The sequence below is a fragment of the Lagopus leucura genome, unplaced genomic scaffold (assembly GCF_019238085.1).
Source record: "Lagopus leucura isolate 7727_CA_CO unplaced genomic scaffold, USGS_WTPT01 Super-Scaffold_100004, whole genome shotgun sequence".
Taxonomy (NCBI): domain Eukaryota; kingdom Metazoa; phylum Chordata; class Aves; order Galliformes; family Phasianidae; genus Lagopus; species Lagopus leucura.
This window is the reverse complement of record NW_024962264.1, coordinates 67,906,388-67,925,355: the sequence shown is the minus strand read 5'-3', so window position 1 is coordinate 67,925,355 and position 18,968 is coordinate 67,906,388. Positions and strand designations below refer to the sequence as shown.

At 42.7% G+C, this 18,968-nt stretch overlaps 1 protein-coding gene across 5 annotated transcripts in view; it reads left to right on the top strand.

The window, feature by feature from the left end:
• Positions 1–18,968, top strand: part of SLC4A11 (solute carrier family 4 member 11) — a 132,561-nt gene that overhangs the window by 93,879 nt on the left and 19,714 nt on the right. For all 5 annotated transcript variants that reach the window (XM_042870991.1, XM_042870990.1, XM_042870993.1 and 2 more), the window contains 6 exons: positions 2,292–2,498; positions 6,722–6,806; positions 13,416–13,541; positions 14,165–14,278; positions 15,104–15,236; positions 15,547–15,620. In XM_042870991.1, coding sequence (XP_042726925.1) covers positions 2,292–2,498; positions 6,722–6,806; positions 13,416–13,541; positions 14,165–14,278; positions 15,104–15,236; positions 15,547–15,620 — 739 coding nt within the window. The remainder of the gene's footprint in view (positions 1–2,291; positions 2,499–6,721; positions 6,807–13,415; positions 13,542–14,164; positions 14,279–15,103; positions 15,237–15,546; positions 15,621–18,968) is intronic.

The following is an 18,968-nucleotide window of genomic DNA, read 5'->3' as shown; positions in this document are numbered from 1 at the left end:
TTTGGGACCTTGTCTGGAACAGGTTCAGATCCAGTTTCCTGCTCTTCAATGCTATCTGAGTGACCCTGGGACCTTCTGGTCTGATTTGTCTCCTGTGCATCCACCATCACCCTTGTTTAAATGGAAGTAGTGGTGTTTCCTCATTTCTGGCAGATTCTTTCCCACCTGAGCAGTTCAGTGCTTTTGGCATAGATCTCAAACCCAGCAGGCTTAAAACATATTGACGTTCCCTATGAGAAACAGCAGGCAAAATCTGAACCTGCTCACGATTGCATTGATCTTTTAATGTGTGGCAGTGAGCTTATCTCCAGCCAACTACGTGCAAAGCGCCAAACAAGCAGCTCTGCATCCGCTCGTATCCTGAAAGTTTGCAGTTCCAATGGACAGCATCAAATTAAGGAAAGGGAGGGGACGCCAAGCAGAACCACGGTTGCCAATGTGCTTTATTTTAAATCGTTGTATCTAGCCAGCACTAAGTACGCATTTCTGGTACAGCAGTTAAAATAATTAACCTGCTGACATTAACAGATGAAATGAGTCTTTGCTTGGGGAGGGAGAGAAAAAGCCCAGAGAGTGAGCATCTGTTGTACTGAGGAACCTGGATCCTTGTCTTTCTCTAATATGTAGGATGGAAAGACTTGAGCGCTCACAGAGCAAAGTGAGGATGAGAGGTAATAGGTTTAAGTTGTACTGGGGATGATGTCCAGGTTGGGTATTAGGAAAACTCTTCTCAGAGTGGTCAGGCACTGGCACAGCTGCCTAGGGAAGTGATAGGGTCACTGTTCCTGGAGACATGGCACAAAGAGTTGTGGTCAGTGGGCATGGAGGGGTGGGTTGGGGTTGGGCTTGGGGATCTGAGGGGTCTTTTCCAGCTATAATGATTCCATGAGTGCCAAAGCAAGTATAGTGTTAGTAATGATAGGATTAGCATAGTGCTGCCTGCATTTCCACACCTCTGCACTGAGCAGCACTGAATTGCTCCTGAAGAAATTGTTCATCTACTTCATGAATAATAATTGATTTAGATTAATTACATGCTTGTCACTACTTCCGACAGTAAGGCAAGGAGTTAGGAATATGTCTAAAAGAAGGTGGTTGTTTGGGTATCTCGAGCAAAGGCCGCATTATAGCTGTTGAATATAGTAGAAAGAAGTGGGAGTTAAAAACACTTCATCAAAAAGTAGCTCTTAAGGAGCTCTGATTCTGTGTAACTTAGTAGGTAACTTGCCTGCCTTGACCGAAGTATGCAAGCAGTTGAGCAGATCAGTTTGCAGAGCCTGAATTTAGTGGGTTTGTGTGGGGATGAGAAGCTCAGTCTCCTTTACTGTTTCCTTCATGTCTAATTTCCAAAGTGCTAGGAGCAACAGGAGAGCAGGCTTTGGATACCATTAAAACTCATTTCTCAAAGACCAGATCTGTGACTCACAGAAATGTTGGACTGATTAGACACGCTCCTTTTTCATTATTTCAGGCCTTCTGTCCCTTGCAGGTATTTGGTGAAGATGAACCCTGCTGCTTGTGGGTGTTTAACTGCTTTTCTCCTCTGTTTTTCTCCATTCCGGTAGTTGCTTGAGCTGAGAGCCCTGAATCTAGAATCACAGAATCACCAAGGTTGGAAAAGACCTTCAAGATCCAGTCCAACTGTTCACCTATTCCCAATAGCTCCTACTAAACCACGTCCCTCAACACAACATCCAGCCTTTCCTTGAACACCCCCAGGGTCGGTGACTCCACCACCTCCCTGGGCAGTCCATTCCAGTGCCTGACCACCCTTTCTGAAAAGTAATACTTCCTCATGTCCAGCCTGAATCTCCCCTGCCTGTATCTATACTTACGTTGCTGGGATTGTTGCAAAGAAGCAAACAAATTGAGTTTTAGTGCCCAGAAAATAAGAAGCTGATCATGCCTATGTGTACAGCAATCTGTCTCCAAGAAAAAACATCCAGACATCTCAACCTGCAGGAGCCTTCGGTGTCCTTCCACCCTGGTGGCAGTAAGGCTGAGATACCCTAAGGCTAGCAAAGGCTCCTATTTAGTCTCCTCAGCCTTGAAGGGAAGGGTGAGGGGATAAGATAAATGTTCAGTTAGATTCAGATTTGGTTCAAGTCAATCAAGACAGATTGATCTGTATTTCTGGTCAGGGCCTAGATGTTGGTTGGTGTGTCTGAGGGATGTGCCGTTTTCCCCTGGGTGTCTCTGGGATATCGTGCCCAGTGGGGCAAATCAGTAACTTTACCTTCTAGAACTGAAAGAAAATAGCTTTTAAGTATTTCCTTCTCTTTTTAATTCAGAAAAGTACCAAAACAGCCACAGAAGTGGGCCGAACCTTTGCCACGATGTTTTCGGATATAACCTTTCGGCAGAAACTGCTAGAAACCAAAACTGAAGAGGAGTTCAAGGAAGCCTTAGTCCACCAACGCCACTTGTTGACGGTGGTGAATCAGAGACCCTCAGCAATGAGCGACGGGCACATGCCGCACGGTCCTAAGCCACTCAAGGTAAGGCTGGCCAACATTTCCAGCTGTCCTCCCACTACTTTGGTGTCAAAATGGATAAATGCAAGGGTTTTCAGGAAAGGAGTTGAAGCGCCTGTGGTGCTTGCATCCATCAGACTTTCCTAGAGCTCTCAGGACAGAGGTTGCTATAAATGTTTCCAGTATGTTTGCCTACCTTCCTCAGCTCCTGCTGTAAATCACAAGAAAGCACTTCAAAGATGCAGGTGCCGAGGGGATGCAGAACAGTAGGGGGTTGAAATGGTTACAGGATTTTGAATCCAGATGCTTAGTTGTGGATGGGATTAATGGATCACTGTGTGCTGTCAGTCCAAGGTACTTAATCCTTACAATCAGAAGTCTCTGAAGAAGCTGCTGCTTGTCTTTCCTGCAGCCAAAAGACTTCTTGGCTGTCCCAGCACAGTAATTTCACTTAAAAGTTGCCTGTCAGTTCTTGGCTTGGCTTCCTACTGTTTGATCTGTAGCTCTGTAAAACGTTACTTGCTTTGTACTCTAAAGTTCGAGGGGAATGCTGTAACTCCACTTTCTTTTCTGGAATTTCCTGTGTATTGGTCACTGCTTTGCTTTTCCGTTCAGAAGTTCATTCTTCAACCAAGCAGCATACCTGAAAAACAAACTGTATCATCCCTAGCCTGCTGTTCCTGTCCTTGGATTGCAAATAACCTTGAAGCTTTGGGTTGTCTCTAGTGCAGAGACTGGCTAACATATAACTCTTTTAACTGAAGTAGACTTAAGGGGCTTTGACCTGCACATCTGGAAATGAGCAACTCTCTTTTTCCAGCATAATCCCCTTGCTTATAGGTAGCACTTAACTTTGGTAGACACTGTACCAGCCCTTAAGTTTGCAGGACAAGTCCTGCAATGCTCTCAAGCAGAGGTCATTCAGAGTGGTGGTTTTGTAGGAGTAATTGCAGAAAAGTAAGCTTGACTCTTTGCATGTGGCCTTACAAAGATGGTGCTGGTAGAGAATTTGAGGTGTCTTCGTACACACAGGAGAAATTAAGAGCAGCCTATTTAAAATGTGGAGGCATTTCTGCTCTGGTTTGGTGAGCAGAAGGGCTGGATGCAATGTTTGTGGGCCCTGAAGCGGTGTTTTCTGCCTGCGTTGCTGGGCCTGCAACCATGGCCAGGCAGAGCTTCCACAGCTCTGAGCTGGCACAGGGAACAGTGACACTTGCTTCTTTAACACTTACTCTTAGCATTGAATTGCTCTTAGTCTGACTTTGGTAATTCATCGCTTTTTAGAGGTGTTCTGGCTCCCCAGGGATGCAGACTGTGCCATAGTAATTCTGCTTTCTCATGTCTCTTGAAAGAAGCTGCCCTTGCCTGAAAGGGGACTCTCCAGCATCGATTTTGGGAGATAGGCTTTGGACCCCTTCCCATGTCCCTGGCAAAGCTTTGCCTGGACAAGTGAAGTTGAGTTGAGGTTGTAGCCTGTGTTCATCAGTTCTAATGAAAGCCTTATGCAGAAGCCTTCCTCTCCTGTCTGCCCTGTGTGATAGTCCTTTAAAAAGGAACCACTTAATATGAGAACAAGCTCATATGAGACCAAGAGTGTAATTTCAACCTGTGAACCTCCCCTGACTGAAATAAATATCCTAATTTGGAGCTGCTTCTAATAGCAAGCAAGCCCGTGGAAGGGTGAAGTCCTGAAGGCATGAAAAGCTGCTTCCTAACTCCCTTTTTCTCTTGATCCTGTAGTGATGGGGGAGAAATGGGGCTTTAGGGTGTTGATGGAGAGTGGGAGCACAATTAATATTTTCTTCTATCCCTTATAGTACTGACATAGAGAAATAGGCTAACTCAAATGATGGTAGTTTGTGAAAGAGGCATGGAAGGAGATGTAGAATGGAAGGTAGAAAGCTGTGAGCTTGCTGTGCGGATGCAGCAAAAATGGAAGAAAAATGGATCGGATAAGGCCACCTGGGATTGGTGTGTCATGCCAAAAACATGATAGGGCCGTGAGAGAGCTGCTGCCATGAATGGGAGTGGAAAAGAGGTCCAAGCAAACTCTTCCCACTGATAGGGAAAGAAGCAAAGAATGGCAGCCCAAGAGATCACCAGCTCTTGAGGGTGTGAGGAAGCAACTTGAAGAAGGAGGATGAAGTAAATGAAGTGCCAGCGTTGTCCTTAAGATATATACTTTTAAGGGAGGCTCAAACTTAAAAGAGTTCAGTGTTAAGTTAGAGCAAGAGGAAAGTAAGAGGATAACTTGTACAGGATAAACAATGTTCCCCATATTTAGCCACAGATTTTATGTCAGTGGTCTCTATAGAAACAGCACTGAGGTTTAGCTTGACATCCTCACTCCAAGCCAAACTTGCCCACAGGCAAGAAATAAATGCGTAAAGAAAGGTTCAAAGGTCTCAAACATAACCTGCTGCCTCACCTTTTCTCAAATTTGCCTCAGTGTGCCTTGTGGGACACTAAGATCAATACATTTTTGTGTTCCCTGCTTCCTACAAGCAGGCAGCTTGCATGAGCAACCCCATCCTGCTCAGCCTCAGGCAAGCAGTGAGTGTGTGGCTTCTTCCCCTCAAAGGTGAGCTGCTCTGAGCATCCTTTTCCCATAGTCACTGCAGTGAGACAAGTAAACATATTAGTCATTAAAGCCATTGTGATTTGCTGGCTGACTCGTGCCTTTAGGAATGTCTTTCTGGGGGGAGAAATTAAATTGCTTTTTAAGTGCATATGGCTTTGATGTCCAAATATGCCTGCTGATTTGAGTTCATAGTTGTTGTTTTTTCCGGAAATACTTAAAATGCAGTTATGTTATACCATTTGTTTTCCTTTCCTCCTGGTTGTTCATTGCAGAGAGCTGAAACTCTCTACAAGTACTGGAGGTATATTGGCAAAATGCAACAGAATTTGACTTACTTGGGACCTAAGATGTGGTAAGGACTGATAAAAGAGTTAGAGCTTTGAGAGAGCTTTTGCACCTGAAAAACCTTAAGTGTTTGATGTGCTATGGTGTATTCCCTTTGTAAGAGACATTTTCTTATTCTGTTTGATGTTGTGACATGACTGAATTTCCAGGTACTGCCAGGCAGGTAAGAAAAAGCAAAGCTTTGTGTCTGTTGAGAGTGCGGGGCAAGGCCAGTCCTTTCCATAGCAATAGCTTCCATCCATTTCTACATAAAACAACCAAACATGTAGAAAGATTACCTCTGTGCTGGCTTAAGATGGTCTGTTAATATAGAATTCATCTGTGACTTTCTTCTCCCTTTACGCTTCCTTAGCGGTGTCCCTTGTTCTGCAGGAAACATACAATGTTTTTCATGAGGCAGTTGGGATAATTAGCACCGTATTAGGCTGCATTTTCTTTTTGGAATACTGTGTGTACTCTGAATTGAGGATAACAGGGAACCCTGGTGCTTTTCTTAATGATGTAGTTGAGAACTGGGAGGCTGTAAGTCAATAACAGCTGTCTTTTATTTCTGTAAAGCTCCTTGTTGCTTGTGTTACGCATCAGTTCATATACACAAGCATATTGCACCTTGCAGGCCCTCAGAGCACAAGTAAAAGGGAACATGTGAGGTTTCTGTAACCATTTCACAGTGTTCTTACTGGCTTTTAATAGACAGAAACTACTGTTTGATTGTGTAAAGTTACTTCAGCCCATTCCCTTTGAGCTGAGTTGGGGATCTAGATGGTCTTAGTTCCCAGACTATACCAGTTTGAGATGTTCTCTTTTGTGGCCATGCTAAAGGAAAGAGCACAATGTGCAGACCCTCTTACATGTGTTTCATGGGGTTTTTGGGAAGAATTTCCTGGTGGGACATATCAGCAAGTTGTCTGGAGCGGTGGGGGAGGGCTCTTTATCCTTGTGTTTATCCTATGGGTACCCAGATGTTATCCCTGTGCCTGGGGTCTAATCCAACTGTTGGCCAAGGGGTGTCTTTGGCAGGTCTCTTCAATGCTGTGCATCAGCTCCCTCATCTACAAAGCAGGGATGTGGACATGAATAGGATGAGAAAGAGGGAAGGAATGGAGGAAAATAGGGTGGTCTGGGGATTTTTCTCTTACAGTGCTTTTCAAGATATAGTTTGAAGAGTGAAGGGTCTATTTTTATTATCATTACGAAATCCAATTTGAATGCCCTATTCAAAATGACCAGTGTTGCTCCTATCAGTATTGAATAAGGAGGTTAATCTCTTTGACAATACACGAGCCTTTAAACTGACACAGCACTTCCTTCCTTTCTTCAGCTGCATGAGTTTCTCAATGTTGGCAAGGGGATTTTTGATGACATTGCACGAAGATTTCCAGTGTACGCGTTGGACTTCACTGATGGTATGTTGGCCAGTATTTATGGAAACGTTGGCCCGATTTTTGAATTTGTGATATGATGTCCTGTTTACAGTGTGCATTGAATATGTTCTTTGATATGTGTAATAGCTCTCTTAGTTCTTATTTAAACAAGCATGTTGACTAAAGACTATGAATAGGCAGCAGCACACATTGTAGATGAGAAGCTTGCAGTATTCCCTAAATAAAGATGATAGCTGTGTGTAGATGAGGATTTTAATTCTTATTAAGCTATGAGGCGATTAAGTAGATTGATTATTGTTGTGTGCAAACACAGTTCAACTCACTGCAACCTAATTAGTCAGCAGCGGCCTAATAGACCCTTTTTGCTGTCCTTGCAAGCCAGCTTCAACAGTAATTATGGTGATGCAGTGGGAGTAGAGAGTGCTTAAACAAAACCTGAGCTGCAGTAACTTCAGCTCAGTGCCTCTTAAAAACAGGATATAGCTTGTCTTCTGTAGTCAGATCATAGAAGCAGTAACATGATGTTTATACTAAGCCTCAGGTGTGGGGCCCTGTGTAGTTCCCACAATAGCAGTGTTGCTTTTCAGAGTTTTCTCCCCTTTCTACTAGCGGGCTTTTACTTCTAGAGGTTCTTCATAGCCATGAAAAGTCTTCAGAGCAAACCATAACTTCAGAGCCTCTGCCTGACATCAAAGCTTGTTCAGTTCCTTACAGCTTTTGGGGGAGTCTATTAATAATTCAGTCATCTGGAATCAACCCCAAAAAAGTTTGCATAAGCAAAAGATGTAGAGTGTAGGCAAGGAGAATCTGGGAGATCATCAAATGCCTTTCTGCTATTCAACTCTTTAGCCCAAGGCAGAGTTATCCCAGTACACTCCCTGCATTGCCCTTTTGCAGGTGGTGTAAGAAGACAAGGTGCATACCACAAGCGTTTTTGCAGTTGGTGGCACCCATTTTGTTGTAAAGAATGAAATGGAATTTGCTGTCACTTCGTATCGTGGTTGTGCTGGATACCCTTTACAAGAGCTTTGTAACTGCTGGAATGGAACTGTTTCTGTGAGGCCTGAGATTAACAGAGGGCGGCTCTATGTGAAGTCAAGCTTAGGCTATGTTTTTATGGGGATTGAGGGCATATTGAGAAGGAACAGGGTTAAGAAATTGTTTTCACAGTTGCAGCAAGGAGCCTGATGAAAAACACAAACGTGATTTCTTGGCTAGCAGCATCAGATCTGTTAGAGGACATGAGCTCCTAATTTGTACACCCCTGAAATGGTTTCAGGATGCTTTGTCTCCATGGCTATTTCTTTGTAGGGCCTCCAGATTCCAACTGATCATTGTAAGGGGAAGGGAAGTGAATAAGGATCTTGCAGCACAGAGAAACATCCTTTTAGGAAAGCTGAGACTTAGCTGTAGCTACTTGCTATACTTACAGCTGTCCATATCCTGAGTGTGCAGTAGGTTAACAGGCAAAAGTGCATTGTATGATGGTCTTGTAGCCAACAGGCTGACAGCAGGTTTGGGAATCCATTTTTGGGTTCATGTTGATGCTCTGCATGCATCCAAAGTAACTATTCCTCTGCTTCTCAGTCTTGACCCTGCCAACTATAGCCAAGTTGGCAAGCTTTTTGCACACCAGTGCATGCAGTAGATCTAGATTGCCCTAGACAAGATGCTGGGGTTGACTGGCTTGAGAGCACTGTTCATTTGGCTGCCTCTGAAATACTGTCGTGGTGAGAATGCAGCATTGCAAATATTGCAGACAATTGTTCTGGTATAAAATGTAAATATAGCATGTAGTCGTTTATCATGTTATACAGCTCTTGGAGAGAAAAGATGCTGAAGTGAGCTAAGCTGAACTTGAGAACTATTTCAGCCCAAAAGTGAAGTTCACCTTAGAAGGAGTCATGCTCTCTTTCATGTATGATACAGGGAAGGGAGGAGAATTTCTAAAAGCCTGGAAGTATTTCTATGTGCTACTTCCCAGAAACTGGAAATTAAGATAAATTCTTTTAAAAAGATCTCTGTGGAATGAAAACCATATGGAGTAGAAAATATCTGCCATAAACCACCAAGACTGAAGGTGATCAACAATGTGAAATTCCTGGACCATCTCAAAGCAGCAGTGCACCAAAACATTAGGGAATTGAGCTATCCAAATATCTGTACTCCAGACAATCACACGTGCATCATCAAAGAACTTTGAATAGCAAAGATGCCTCTTTGCTGAATGGTTGGAATCTAAATCCTTAATCTGAGAAGCATCCTGGGATTTTGGTTGAGATAGATAAACCGATTAACAGCTGGGTGATAAATAAGGCCTTTGTAGGGCCAGCAAGTATTTTGTCAGTTGGACTTTTTTGTGTGATTGATCTTATTCACATGATGCAGAAAGCTGGCCTTTAAATTATCCTTAGCTATTGTGATGTGGGAAAGAGCAGAAAGGAGTCTTTTTTTAGTTTCCCCCAGATTAGGAATTAGTCAAGCTTAAATTTGCTTTGGATTGTAGAAGTCTTCAATGTCTGAATGTGCAAATAACAAAGAGCTTTCTGGTTTTCTCCAGAACTGATGGTACAAGTGGCTTGTAGTAAACAGATTTTGGTGGGAGCATCTGAAGATGAAAAATGTGATTATGCTGAGCCTAAGGAAAACGTGTGATTTTCCTTTAAAGCTAGGGTTTAGTCAATGTGATGTGTAGTCTTTTCTTAATGACTGCATTATTCGAGGCTCTTTCTTTTTTGAAGCAAAACTTGTACAGAACTTCCTCCTGATCTTGTCCTGTCAACAGTTTCAAAACACTTGTCCTACCAATTACTTATTACTCTAAAATTCAATTGAAGCTTATTAGCTTCTTGAAACTTTTGAATTTTGAGGCTGGTTTGAGTGAAAGAAGGGACTCTCAGAAGATGCCTGGACTCAGCTACAAGTTACTTGCCACCCCTTGAAGACCCTACTCTTATTCCTTGGCTTACGTTTCCTGGTACAACATGGAGGAATTAAAACTGTGGAGTGCTTGAGGAAACTTGAGGTGTCTGAAGCTCTTAAGAGAATTCTCTCTGAACTCTTAAGATGAGCTTCAGTGTTGGATTCTGCTGTATCCCTTCACCTCTCAGGGAAGGAAGGTGAATAGAAGAGGTAAGGGTGAGGTTTGTTATGAGGTTGTTTGCCCCCATCTGTGGTGGGTTGAGAGTTGGCTGGATCTGTTGGCTTCTCCCTGTCCTTGGTCCTGCACCGTTCCCAATCAGTTCCTATGAGAGCTCCTTTGCCAGTGACATCCTCAGGAGTTGGTGGCATTTGTACTTATTACTTGTTTATTCACTGTTCCCTAGTCTGAGCGTATTCTTGGTTTCTCTGCCCCAAGATCAGCTGGATCTACTTTTCTAGTTCTTAGTCTTGTTGTAGTGTGATTTACTCTTTGTTGGACTTAGGGAAGATTCATCTTCTGTGTGTCCTTAGGAAGTTGGGTGGTGTCCAGCAGCTGCTAACAGAAGTAAAAACCCAGCTTGAGAGCTTTAGCAGAGGTTTATAATGTTTTGCCTTTTTATGGCTTACTACGTGGAAGGCTATAGATAGTGTTATTATTAGCTTCTAACCATTGAAAGGCATTTCTTTTGTCAAGGTTTTAATAGACATATCCTTGCTGCTGTGATGCGAATTGGTTTAATTAAGCCTACTTTGCATTAGATATTTCGGAGAATTGGGAAGGAACTTCAGTTGTCAGATGAATCATGGACTGTCCATCTCAAGTTGGATTCGGTAAATGTACAATTAGTAGACGTAAGGAGCTTCAGTGCCAGCCCCTGGACCTGTAAGTCTTTAAATACTGTTGCAGAATGCCAGGCAAAGTGAGGCCAACAACGTGGTATTCTGTGAACCTCTAACCTTGTCATTTTAAAAGAAAAAGTCACTTCTGAAATTCAGGCAAGTAAAATAGAACTGTCATGTTGATGAACATAATCACTTCCCCTTTCAATGTGTAGATGTACCTTAATTTCAAGGGATTGCTCCAGTAATAGTTAATTACTCAAATTTCACAGCTGAACTAAGTTGACTTTTGGCTACAAATTGATGTGCTGCAGTTGGAGTGACACATTTTTCAATGGCTTTATGAGCCTGCTGCAGGTGAAATGCTGTCGTAACGCAGCCCACCTTTTTAGAGATGAAGTAATGACAGTCTCCAGATTGCTAATAAGCCCTGAAAATATGTAGCCAGATGTTGATTTCAAAAAGGTAAAAGGTAAATTGTGACTAATGCTGGAATTTAGTGCTTGTCTCAGTGGTGTCTGTACAACGAGGAGGTACTTGCTCATGATTTTAACTGCGAATAGGGGGTGATCGATAGTATTTATGAAAGGGTACATTAAATTTGATGTAGTTATCTCCATTATGAAGTGAATTTTTCTGCCACCGGAAGGGTTTCTTTGCTCTTTGGATCTCCTGTGACTGAAAATGGACTAAAAGTTTGCTTCTGCTGGGAATCTTGGACTCAGCCATAATGCTGCATAAGGATCTCCGTGATCAGCAAAGACTCCTGCTCTAACAGTTGCTTGCAAAGCAAGGCTGAAGCCAAAAGCCATGCATTCAAGGCTTCTTCTTTCCACCTGCTTATACCATGGTTTAATTAACTGAGGTTTTACAACCTCATCACTTACAAACCTTTCTGTGTTTAGAAAATGACCCTTTTCTTTCATCTGTTGTTTCTCTGTCCTTTTATGAATGCAAAGCTTTCAAGAACTGCTGCTTCTGATCTTTCACACTGGAAAGACTCCTTTGTCCAAAGAAACCTGTGTTCTGGAGCCACGTTGTTCTCAGAGCAAGGAGTGACAATCTCTACTTGTGAAACTAATGCTTAGTCTCCTCTTTGCCCTACAGAACCTTTCATCCTTTCTAAAGGTCTCAGGCACTTGGGAGTGTGAGGTGGGAGCCTGTAGCTGTTTAACTTGATCACATGAGAACACTTTATCTGGAAAAAGAACGTTTCAGGCACTGCGGTTGCCAAGAGTGGTCAGGAATGTGGTCTGTGGTTTCTGAATCTTCACAATACACTGAAAAGAATCTGCCCTGAAACAGCTGGTCCCATGACTCTTGGAAGGTCAGGCTTATATTTGCATGCTTGAGATGTCTCCTGTCAAGTTTCAGCTCTCCCTGTTTTCTTATTACTTTTTTAAGGATGCTGAGCATCGTTCCTATTTGTGTCTATTTCTCAGGTCTGCAAACGGGAGCCTTCACAAGCTGTCCTTGACTCGTATGGCTGCTTGATCATTACACATCTTTCTTTTTTTGGCTTTTGCATCCTCCTTCTGTCTTTATCTCTGCACTGCAAGCGGTGCACGAAACAGATGTTAGATAAGGATCTGGAAGTCATCGAGTGATTGACAATCACTGGACTGAAAAGCAATCAGTTGTGGCAGTGCCCTGATTTTCTGTGTGACACCAAAAGCCTCGGATGCAAAATACCTTTCTCAGATCCAACTCTTGTGCTGGTAGCTTCCTTTGGCAAGAACCTGATGGTAGCAGAGGCTTTGATAGGCATTTGGGAGCTTGGAGGCAGATGGGTGGGAGCTCCCTACTCAAGTGACTTCCACAAAAGGGAAAAATGGATGACTCCAAATCTGCCCAAGTATTTCAGCAGAGGCATCATTGAGAATGGTGGCACAGGCAGACTGAAGGCTAATTGTTGGCTTTTTTTTTTATTTTGGAGGAGATTCTTTCTGCCATAACCATTCTGAGGCTGCTCAGTGGAAAAAAAAAACCTCACAAAAACTTCTTGAGCTTCTTCTTGAGCAATGTCAGCTGTTGTCATCTCGTATCCTTTCCCTCAGGGGTGATATGAGCTCACTGGGGATGGACATCAGCCTGAAAACAGGAAAGGGAAGGGAAGCTACTTCAGAGGCCCTTAAATTCATGTTATGACACTTTAATTCTCTTTCTGGCTGCTTTTGTTACAGCCCGATGTGTTTTTTCCGATGGAGATGAGAAGGGGTGAGTGGCTGGAAAAGAAGCCATTCTTTCAGAAAGGCTTTTTTTAAAGCAAAACTCTATTAATGTACGCATTCCTGACCTCTTGTGCTATTTGTTTTGATAAGTCTGCTAGCGCTAATTGGCTCAGAAAAGCACTTTATTGATTCAAGCCTTATAATCTCAGATTTCTATTTAGGGAGAAATGAAGTGCTTCATGTTTTCCTGCCTTGAGCATTGTGAGTTGCAATGGCAAGTGATCATCACGAAGCTTGTTAGGGCCATAGCACAGAATACCTGTGAAGTTGGTATTAAAAAGGCAGGAGGTGGGGGTTTATGAACATTAACATTCTGACTTCTGCTGATCCTTTTCTGAGCTTCTTAAACTGAACAAGCAGCTCCTAGGATCTCCTGTTTTGGTGATGTCAGGAGTGCCAGCTGAAGCAGCCTGTAATGTGGTGCTGTTGGTAGTGCTTGTTCTGGTACTAGGTGCACAGGAATGCAGTTGTGCAGAAGCAAGTGCCAAAGACTGTCTAGATTCTTAGACTAAAGTGGACTACATTTCTCCTGATGTGTCTCAGTATTAAAAGATCTAATGGCACATATACCTTTTCTGAACAAGGTTTCAATGATTTCCAAGTGTGCAGCACTAACAACTTTTTGGGTTTACACTAGGTATTATTGGAAACAATAAGGCTATAGGAAAATACATCACAACTATGATTTTTCTGTATTTCGCCTGCCTCCTTCCATCTATTGCTTTTGGGTCCCTCAATGATGAAAACACCCGAGGAGCTATTGGTAAGTTTATCCTCTTTCTATCTCTTTAGGATCCCGTGTGTTCAAGTTGGGTAGCCCTAATCACTCAGTTTTTGTAGTTCTTCTTTGCTAAATAAAGCATCACTGAGTGATCTTAAGTTCATGATTTTTCTGAGAAGTCAGGTTGACTATTTGGGGGTAATATCATCAGACCTGAACAGCTGGAATTATACCCTGCCTTTATTAAATAACACTTGCTTTCTAACTATGCAGTGTACTGTGTGTACATTTTTCCCAGGCAAGCTGCTGGATTTTAATCCAAATTTGATTAGCAGTGTACAAAATACTGATAGAGTGGTGGATGTGTTGTTCTGTCCCAGTTGTGTCCCTGAAGCAGCTCATAAGATTGAGTTAAAATTCTGTCCCAAAGATCTTCTGGATTAAACTTGTTGACATCCTAAATTATTACACTGTTAGACTTGATGATCTTTGTAGGTCCCACGCTTGGCTATTCAGTTATACTAGGTGTAGGGTCACTTCATGCTTTCTCACCTCTATGCATTCAAAGTATTCCTCTTATTCATCAGTGAGTCTGCTCTGTGAATACAGAATTCTGTCAATTAGAAGAAAAAATGTTTCTTTCCTTCCTTCCCAATTACTCATAGATGTGCAGAAGACAATCGTTGGCCAGTGTATTGGAGGGCTGCTTTATGCACTCTTCTCAGGGCAGCCTCTTGTCGTGCTCCTGACTACAGCTCCTTTAGCACTCTACATTAATGGTAAGCCTATTAAATGTGTATGCTGGGGGCTGATTTGATTAAGATTAGTGAAAAGTGACTCCGTGTGAGAATCTTGCAACCCTATTAGAGTTCTAGTTGCATTTCTTTTTCTTAAATCAATTGTAAAGGGCTACATTAGGTGCTGAGAGAAGAAGCTCGATGCATGTTTAGTTAAAGAGACTTGGTTTTAATGGAATGATCTGGGGAAAAGAAAAAGTCATGAGAATAAGCATTTGTGCTTCAAGAAAGAAATCTTTTTATCTGGCTACTTTCTCATGGAGCTGCATTTCACCACCTTGATAAGAGCCAGCAACGAGGGATCTTTATCACTCTGATATGGTGTGATAAGTAGCTTTCCAGTTACAGCTGGGAGATTATACTACTGAGCCAGAGATGAAAAGGAGCAAACTCAATCAGTATCTCTAGGAACAATTCAATGGACTCCAATTAAGTTGGGAAATTTTAGTCTGCAGTGCACTGACAGAGTAAACGTGGTCCAAAAACATGCATGAGATCCTTTTCTCAACAGCACCTGAGTTGTCATAAAGAGCAAATTCTAAGCAGGATTTTGTGGCCTTAATACGTAGGAAGGATGCTTTGAGCAGTGTGGGAGAATGTTTTCCAAATATTTTTTGCTCTATTTCTAGTGGCTGGGGGAGAGGAGGAAAAAAAGACTGATCCAATGCTTGTACATGGAGTATAAGAACAGATTTAATGGTGTCTGCTATAGGTGTGGTTGGGCAAAGTCTTAATTAGTTCTCTTCTTGCCATCAAGCAAATGAGAATCTCAGCTTAATCTGATGTGTGAATGCTTCAATTCTGCAGTCATTCGAGGAATCTGTGATGACTACAACTTGGATTTCAGTGCTTTCTATGCTTGGATTGGACTGTGGAACAGCTTTTTCCTTGTGATGTACTCCCTCTTTAATTTCAGTCTTCTGATGAAGCTCTTTAAAAGGTAGCTATTTTCAAAAAGTTGTATTTTGATTGGATTATTCAGCAAATGGAAAAATTACACATTCCACAAGCTCCTTAATTACAAACTTGCTGCAAAATGTATTTTGAGAGATGAAGCTCGTATCATTTTGGCTTATTGTTCCAGCTTGAAAAGAAGCTTTAAAAGATTCACTGGGTTTTCTTTCCTGAGTTAGAGTCTAACTATAATTTGTATATTTTGATGTGAATGCCTGAATATGCTGACTTTCTTTGAATGGAGTTGAATGCATGCTCTGCTAATAGCTGTATTAATTCATGGAATTTTTTCACAGGTCAACAGAAGAAATAATTGCACTTTTTATATCAATCACTTTTGTGCTTGATGCCTTCAAAGGTATTATTAAAGGTAAGTCTTGCAACAGTATTCTTCAGTCCAGATCTCTGTTTTGCTTTGTTGCCACAGGGAAATATGAGGCTGCAAATATGCATGACATTTCCTTGATCCATGTTCATTCAGAGTCTTCAGGAAAAAATCAAAGTGCTTGAGACACAAGCAGCTCTCTGTCAGCAGTTTACTTGGAAATGCAAAATTTCTATTAGCTCTCATTTCAGTTGGCTGAGATGGGATTAGGTAGAGAAACCACACCAAGGTTTCAGTGAGAGTCTTCCCATGCTAAAAAGTCTTATTTAAATGAAGAGTTTTCTCCACACCACATTGTTGAATGGGAGGCAAAAGATATGTTGAGATTGTCCATCCTTATGAGCTGAGATCTCCTTCTCCCTTAATGGTGGCCTAGTGACTGTAGTGCCTTCGAGCATGCTCCCAAACTATTCATCCCTTTCCAGCCACCACCTGCCCATTTATGGGTTAATCTGTGTACTCACATGAGCAGCCTTCACGTTTCTATGGCACTCTCAGTTAAAAGTTAAAAGCTCGGTGAAGGAGGGAGCAGCTCTGGGATATTTTGCTGCTTAAGATGCAGCTCTGTGTGGTACTTGAAGTGTGTCCTGTCAGTGCCCTGCGCTGCAGGCATGGAGCATTCTACCTGTGGCACTAGGCTGTTGTTCAGCAGTATTGAATTGCTCTGTGAAAATCAGTATGTGTTTGCAGTCGTTCTGTAGTGTGGAGTTAATTCTGCATAGCAAAGGCATGGGATATGGGTTAAAGGTGAGGAAAGCATCCATTTACCTCTGCTACCAAACTTTCAGGAATATGGGAGTAGTAGCTCAATCAGTGCATTGCACTGGGGACAGTAGAAGAGGCTAGATGTTAATGTAATTAGTGAATTAGCCTAATTAGTCTAATTTTCCCTTGAACTTGAAAAGGGCTGTTTATATGAACAATGGTAATAAAATCAAGCCAGCACTCAGCTTGTTCAGCAGCTCCTGTTGGCTTGAGCTGCATCTGGGAGCACTGAATTCATCAGCAGATGAGACCCCATGTCCAGCCAGGTTCCCAGGTGCAGAAGGGCAGTGATGTTGGCAGGCACAGCCTTGATCCTAAACCCTCTTGGTGCTCATATTTAAACAGATGACACCAGTATAGCCACGTGCTCATCTTTCCTCTTCCGCTCCAGTCTTATAGCAGGAGGAGATACTTGCTCACTTAACTCTCAAAATAAGGATTGAACAGTTAGGTAAAAGGAGAAAGCTGGCATTGGTAAAAGCTATCAGCAACATCAAGTCTTCCTTAAGGCTAAAGGATATGTTCCTTTTGCTCAGATGTATTTTCCTTAGCCTGCTGATAGCCTTGGTTTTTGCAAGGTACTATATGCACGCAGGAAAGAGATGGGGGAGGGCTGCAACCCTGTACAGAGGAATTGGGCCAGGTGCACCAGCCATCCCCACTGACACTGTTTTCAGTGTGTGGCCCAGCCACCAAAGCTGTATTTGTTTGATCTTGACATCTGCACTCTGCAGGAAATGACGACTGACTGGCTGAAGCAAACAACACAAGTTAATGTTGTTGGAAGGAACTTGAGCGTGCGCTGGGCTTGAGGATGGCTCTGTTTCAATTGGAGCACCACCTGCTTTGCTCTGAATGGGGCAGCAAGATCCACGTAGCTCTCAGTTAGAAAAACAACCAAAAATGACAAAACCTATAGCAATTTTTTTAGTATTTTATAGCAAGTCGTTCAGAGAAACGCCCTCGATATGCTGCTGCCTTGACACATCCTCAGTGCACTAAAATAGAAGGGTAAATAAGACAGAATGCTTCTTCCTCTTATATTTAGGGTTAACTGGAGCAGCCCTACCCAGTTTTGAGGTGGGTGCAAATTCAACTGCAGCCTGAGAGGTGGTGCACATATCTGTGATCAACCCTAAATCTATTAAAATGTGTGAGAAATGCAGTATCCCTTGGGGAACTGAGAAAATCCCCAAGACTCAAAACATTATTGTGTAAATAACTTGAATTTTTATTTGTATGATTTCGAATCTAAATAGAGGCGTGTCAGTGTATTCTGCATAGCACATGCAATTCTGCAACTGCTGGTTTATTATAGGCTCAGTAATTGTGTACATCTCTAGGGCTTAGTGACTGTGAGGGTCTGCTTAGACAGTGAGCAGGCTTTCAGCCCTGATCAGCTACTGATCTCCAGTAATCATTTCTGTGATGACAAAAGCATCCTTCATAGTATTCAGAGCCAGAAACAGCAAATGCTCCAACGACTTGTCTCATGCTAGTTGCAGCAGTGCTCTGTGCCTCAGTTTACCTATTTGCAAAGCAGACCTGAGTGTCCTGACTGGGCTGGATGCAGCTGTGAGGATAGGGAGGAAATAACAGCAGAGCCTCTTCCGCAGCACGCGATGCAGAAGTGCGCGGTGTGAAGGGAGGTCGTAACGGGGTTGCTCCTTACTGGGGGAGGTTCTCATAATTAAAACTGCAATGTTCTCCTCCTTTCTGGCTCATGCTGAGAACAGCATCAGAAAAAAAAAACACCCAACGAGGTGCTTGGGGTTTTTCATGGGGTGGAAAGAGTGCATGGTACAGAATGCTATGAAAGTCCAAAACAAGCAGTTTTGGACTGAGATTGCTGTATTTTTGTCTAAAGGAGAAGCTCTTGCCCTAAACTTCTGAGTTTCCTTTGTGAAGCCTGAATGAGTATTCACAGGAAAAGAAAGCAAAGAAAGGCAGGGGGGCTACCAAGCTCTGACATGGTGGTTTCCATCCTCCCATGTTTCCCCTGTCAGGGGAGAACCAGCTGTCTGCTGGCTACCAGTGGCAACACAGATTCATTAAGGCTGGGAAAGACTTCTAAGAACACCAAGTCCAATCCATCCCACCATGCCCACTGACCACATCCCTCAGTGCCACGTCTCCACGGTTCTTGAGCACCTCCAGAGACGTGTCTGTGCCAGTGCCTGACCACTCTATTGGAGAATAAATGTTTCCTAATATCCAATCTGAACCTCCCCTGGAACAACTTGAGGCCATTGCCTCTCATTACCTACTTCTTGTAGGAAGACTACAAGGGCCAACCCCCATCTGTTCTCACTTCTTCTTTGTGATACCTGCAGGCTTTTACTCCAGAAAGAGGCAAAATTATCCCAATATTGCGTTTGTATGCTTGAAGCCTGACAATGCCATACAAAAGGGAACTTGACTAAATACTGAAGAGCAAGAGTACACTTAGAACTGTTAATTACTTGTATAAATGACTCTTAACTGAGCTAAATCTAATACATTTATGGGCAGTTCCAGAGGCACTACTATTTCACTTGTTCAGGTTTACTTCAGATGCTTTATAACTCT